Genomic DNA, 5706 nt, shown 5'->3' with positions numbered 1-5706 from the left:
AGATGCTTTCCTCCTCAAGGCATTACCCTCGCCGTTATGAGCTGTTAGCTTTGACATGTAATGAGTTATCTAAATTTATCATGGCAACCAATACTTGACAATAGAACTACTTTGAAAATGGATGTGTGCATTGTATGCAAATAGTTTTCGGAGCTCATATGAAAGCTTGAACGCTTTGCTTTGTGCAGGCGAGACGACAGCTTTAATACTACAGAATTCTTCAAGAAACAACCAAACATGCAAAGTGAGGAATAAATGTTATCACCACCACCATGACAATTGTCATCATCACCATCAGCCTTATTTTACGTTCACCGTTAAGACGAAGGCCTCACCCAGCGATCTTCAATTATTCTTCTTTTGAGCTAATGGATTCTTGTTATGTCTGGAAATTTTCAAAGTTCATCACACGTAATTTTCTTCTCTCGGCTGTTATTCCCCTTGTTTCACACCCATTTTCTAAGTGTGATTAACCAGAGGTTATGTTGCCTACGTGATTTCACAACCAGTATGAGCAAAACTGCAAACCTGGAGCTACTAACTGACCGAAGAAAAGCTGTCAGATGAAATTTTTTCCCCACTATTACTACGGGATACAACGAAAAAAACCGCGCGACTACATTATAAAGAACACATCTCGAATTTTGCAAGTCAAACACGCCAGTATATTGAACGAATATTTGCGCGAAGAAACTTTTTGAAATACTAATCTTTACAGAAAACAATCAATGATTGGAATGTTTTGACCGGGAAGTCCCGCTTGTGACAACGCCAAACTTGATGTATTTATTCACTCTCGTTTTTCGTTACCCTTGTATATCTTTGTATGTACGCTTTTCTTGTATTTGCTCATATAGCCCCTCCTGTTTGCACAGATGTCCGTCGTGTTCTACAAATAAAATAAACAATAATTATCTTTTTCCAAATGTTAACTAGAACAAGGATTAGCCTCAATTGCTACGTAACCCAGACCGCTGTCTTGCTATCTCAAGGTTAAACCTCACATTTATCGTTTCATCTCTCGTTCCGTGCTTCATAACTTATCAAACTTCTTTGCTGATCTGCAGTTGGTTGCCTTGTTTGTTGATATCTCTAGAATGAAAAGATTGCACATCTTTTGTTTGAAGCATAGCGGTAAGCGGGACTGATCTAGTGATGCCTCCCGTATGTGCTGCACCATATATCTCCTCGTAATCATTGAAGGGGAAAAATCGACACTGTACTTTGCTTTTTGGAAGGTATATATTGATTGCAGGAAATATTGAATGCAACTTACCTTTCTTTATTCAAGAAAAAAATGGTGTATCTGAGAAATTATTATTTAATGTGCATATAGGCCTCATTTAGACAACCAAGAAGTGTTAGTAAAGGCGTAAGAATAATTTGCAATTCCGCCTGATAGGCGAAGCACCGACGGCGACACGAAATTAGTAGATACCTGTGCGAAGTAAGGATAGTTGTTTTATGAGTCGTATATGCTTGTTAACATTCGCTTACTACTAAATAAACAATGATAGAATTTGTAAGCGTGACTCAACGATGAGGTATAAAGAAACATACACACAGAGACAGCGCTGTCTTTGTGTGTCTGCTTCTTTGTAGGCCCTTGTTCAGTCCACATTCTATCATCGATTCGAACCAACATGCCCGTCAACGTGTTTTAACTAAATTAACTAGCACGGTGTCACGCACGCGCAGGTAAACATGCACACATGTACACATGTCGCTGGATGACAGCGGAAACTGTCTGTGAAAACGCTGGAGTTAGGAATCCAGGCAGCACGCGCAAGCCGATTGAGCGCCGTGCATCTGTCACTTCAACACGAACTGAACGTCAAACGCACAGCGCATACGAAGCTCTGTAACATTGCCGATCGATTTGAAGATGATGCCCGCGCGGGCGCGAACTTTGGCCACGTCTCCGATCGCGTTCAAGACACATAAGTCCAGCAACGCGTCCCTATGGCGTCCGCGATTTGTGTGCCGAGCGCCGTAGTAGACGCCTCGTTTGTCTCCACTTTTTACGAAGTGGTGGGCTGGAGGATATCGAGGCACCGCAGCAGCCACCGGAGAACACCTCTCCTTGCTCGCCTGATCCCCCCCCCTTTCTGCCTCGCGCTTAACAGAAGACCGCACGCAATCGGGCCGCGGTTCTCGCTCCCGCACGCGAAATGGAAGCGCGTTCGCCGGCTCACCCTCACACGCTTTCACTCATACGGAAGCTAACGGCGGTGGCATCGCTGACGTCAGAAATGCGTCTGGAGTGTCCATATAATTGCTATCGCTACAAAAACAAACTGCAATATTAGATTTCTCCTCATTGTTTCCTCGCTTCCGAAACTATTTCAGGCAATCGGCACAACAAAGTCGGGTGCGCTACCACTGAAGAAAGGTCACCACAGTTAATAACCACAATAAGTAGCGATCGCGATCTCCAATTTTTGTCCAATGGAGGACAACGGCAGCTTCTACAAGCGTCTTTTAACCTAGAAACGCAAGTAAGTCCATGCTCTCCGGCGTGTTCGCATTGCCAGTGCCTCAGCGATCGGCAGGCAGCCATCTTCCATTACTTCCGGAACAAGGCTGTCTCCCGCTGTTGATGAAAAAGAAATCAGTTTTCTACTGTGCATTAATGCATCTTTAACGCGTATACATCATTACGACGCGGTAAGTTTCCGCGATTTGTCGATGTCGCGTGGCACACATGCGAAGTGCACGCGTCCGGTAACTTTTCAGCACTCGCAGAAATAATTATTTTTTGTTTGGTCTATTCATGCGTAATCATTGTGTACACACCATATGAAATGAGTGCTATTGAGCCTTTTTGGACGTCGCGGGGCACAGGCGAAGTGGGGTTGTGCCGAAAATTTCTTAACCAATCGTAGAGGGCTGTTTGCAGAATTGGAATAAGAAAACTGTTGAAACAGCTGTACGTCATAGCGCTTATGTACTGAGAAACGTTGTCGCTTTCCACTCTTAAATGCGAAGTTTAAGGGTCCTCCAAGTTTTATTCTCCACTTGGCACTAGGCATGTTTGGAAGGTACATGTGAGAAGAATCGCTGGAAAGCGTGAAGTGTCAGGGAATTGGCGAATATAGTGGATGCCGTCTAAGCATTCCTTTCTCTCTAGCAGCCGAAATCACACTAGGAATGTTTTGGGCTACGTTGTTGCGAGAAACGAGGAAGCTCGAGTTTGTACAGTTTAGTAGGTTTCGTCAGCTCAGTTACAATTCCATTTCTGGACTTTGCAATTCTTCTTAAGTACAGCGGAGGGTTGCGATTCCGGAGACGCCCACCATTTGTGCGTAGGCGCGAGTAAAAGATGGTGCAAAAATGAAAATGTGGGGACTTTTGTTCCTTGAATGTCTGACGTTGCCTCGGCACTACGACGGACAATTGCTTTTCTGGTGCTTTATGTGTTTGTGGCGAGTCTCGCGGCCATTGCAAAGTGGTGGAGAGTTTGTTTACGCTCCGACGCTGGCTCCCTGCGCGTTGAACCACGTGAAACAGTGGGCACTGATGGCCCATTTGGTACTCACTGTTTGTAAAGGTACGTTGGACGTACGTGAAGGCAAAGGTTCGTCGGACCAACATTCTCGGGCCTGTGGCTCTCGCGCTGAGTCAGTCATGCCGGGATATACCTTTCTCACTACTTACATAGCTCTACCTAACGAAAAAAAAAGCTCACTCATCCCAACGGGGGAGGGGGGGTGCTTCAGGGGCCGTAGTAGAGGCCTGCTCTTCTAGAGGAGGATCGTCGCTGATGCCAGGCTTTTTGTATGCTGCGGCTCATTACTTTTCAGGAGCATTTTCTAATGGTCGACTTTGAAAGAAATACACACGTTTGTGGACAAACACGTGCGAACATTGCTAGGTGGTCTCCGCGGAGCAAGCGAAACAAAAGGAAACTAGGTACGTGGAACGTTGCATTAGCCTTGTGCGAGCGATGATACTGCTCCAGGAGAGCAGGTACGTCCGTCTCTATTGCGATCCTTACTTCTCCCCCAGGAAAATCAGTGATGTTATTTTTAAGGTAGAGCGCCATAAGGCGCGAGAAACGCGTTATTCAGTATGACTGACCCAGCATGATCACAGGCAAGAAATGGCGCGTCAGCGCACACTACTCCACTTGGTTCACCGCGCCGGCAGCCAGAGTCCGAGCGTACGAAACTGAAAAAACGGAACACAAGAAATAATGATGTCAAATTAAACAACTTTTTGTCAACATCATCATCACCATCAGCCTGGCTATGCCGACTGCTGGGCAAATCCCTCTTCCATACATCTCCAACTACCCCGGTCATGTGCTAATTGTGGCCACGTTGTCCCAGCCAATTTCTTAATCTCGTCCTCCGAACTAACTTTCTGCCGCCCCTGCTACGCTTCGCTTCTCTTGGAATCCAATGCATTACACTTAAAGACCATCCCTTGCCTTCCCTCCTCATTGCATATCCTGCCCGTGCCCGTTTCTTTTGCTTCATTTCAACTAAGATGTCATTAACTCGCGTTTGTTCCCTCACCCTATCTCCACTTTTCTTATCCCTTAACATTAGACCCATCATTCTTCTTTGCTTAGTTCGTTGCGTGGTCCTCAGTTTAGGTAGACCCTTTTCTTAAGCCTCCATGTTTCTGCCCCGTACGAGAGTACTGGTAAGACACAGCTGTTATACACTTTTCCCTTCAGGGATAATCGCAACTTGCTGTTCATGATCTGCCAAACGCACCCCAGCCCATTCTAGTTCTTCTGATTATTTCAGTCTCATGCTCTGGATCCGCGGTCACTACCTGCCCTAAGTAGATGTATTCCCTTACCCCTTCCAGTGTCTCGCTATCTACCTTGAACTGCTGTGCTCTTCGGAGACTGTTAAACATTAGTTTTCTTGCAGATTAACTATTAGACCCACCCTTCTGCTTTACCTCTCCAGGTCAGTCAGCATTGCACTTGGTCCCCTGAGTTACTAGCAAACAATGTCATCAGCGAATCGCAAGTTACTAAGGTAATGTCCATTAACTCTTATCCCCAATTCTTGCCAATCCAGGTCTCTGAATACGTCCTGTAAACGCGCTGTGAATAACCTTGGAGAGATTGTATCTCCATGCCTGATGCTTTTCTATATTGGAATTTTGTTGCCTTCTTTATGGAGGATTTAGGTGGCTGTGGAGCCTCTATAAATATCTCTCACTATCTTTATATATGGCTCGGCTACACCCTGATCCCGTGATCCCTTCACGTGTGATGAGGGTTCTATTGAATCAAACGCTTTCTCGTAATCAATGAAAGCTAAATATAAGCGTTGGCTATATTCCGGACATTTTTCTATCACTTGATTGACAATGTAAATACGGTCTATAGCTGAGTAGCCTTTACGAAATCATGCCTGGTTCTTTGGTTGACAGAAATCTGCGTTCCTGATTCTATTTGCGATTGCCTTAGTCAATACTTTGCGGCAACGGACAGTAAGCAGATCGCTCTATAATTTTTAAAGGCTTTGGCGTCCCCTTTCTTATGGATTAAGATTATGTTGGTTCCTCGAAGATTCCGGTACGCTCGAGGTCATTAGGCATTGCGTATAGAGGGTGGCAAGTTTCTCTAGAACAATCCGCCAACCATCCTTCGACAAATCTGCTCTTACCTGATACTCCCCTGCTGACTTCCTCCTTTGCATAGCTCCCAAGGCTTTCTTTAATTCTTCCGGTTTTACTTGT

General features: G+C 45.2%; 1 protein-coding gene across 17 annotated transcripts in view; it reads left to right on the top strand.

Moving 5' to 3' along the window:
* The window catches only part of LOC142590374 (uncharacterized), a 170640-nt gene that overhangs the window by 136726 nt on the left and 28208 nt on the right, over positions 1-5706 (top strand). For 8 of the 17 annotated variants that reach the window (XM_075702449.1, XM_075702447.1, XM_075702463.1 and 5 more), the window contains one exon: positions 2350-2498. The exons of 7 other annotated variants lie outside the window; for them this stretch is intronic. In XM_075702449.1, coding sequence (XP_075558564.1) covers positions 2350-2498 — 149 coding nt within the window. Of the gene's footprint in view, positions 1-188; positions 380-2349; positions 2499-5706 lie in introns of those variants that run through there. 2 more of the 17 variants (XM_075702450.1, XM_075702466.1) reach the window with 2 other exon arrangements.

Source organism: Dermacentor variabilis, chromosome 8, assembly GCF_050947875.1.
Source record: "Dermacentor variabilis isolate Ectoservices chromosome 8, ASM5094787v1, whole genome shotgun sequence".
NCBI classification, from domain to species: domain Eukaryota; kingdom Metazoa; phylum Arthropoda; class Arachnida; order Ixodida; family Ixodidae; genus Dermacentor; species Dermacentor variabilis.
This window is presented reverse-complemented; position numbering and strand designations above follow the sequence as displayed.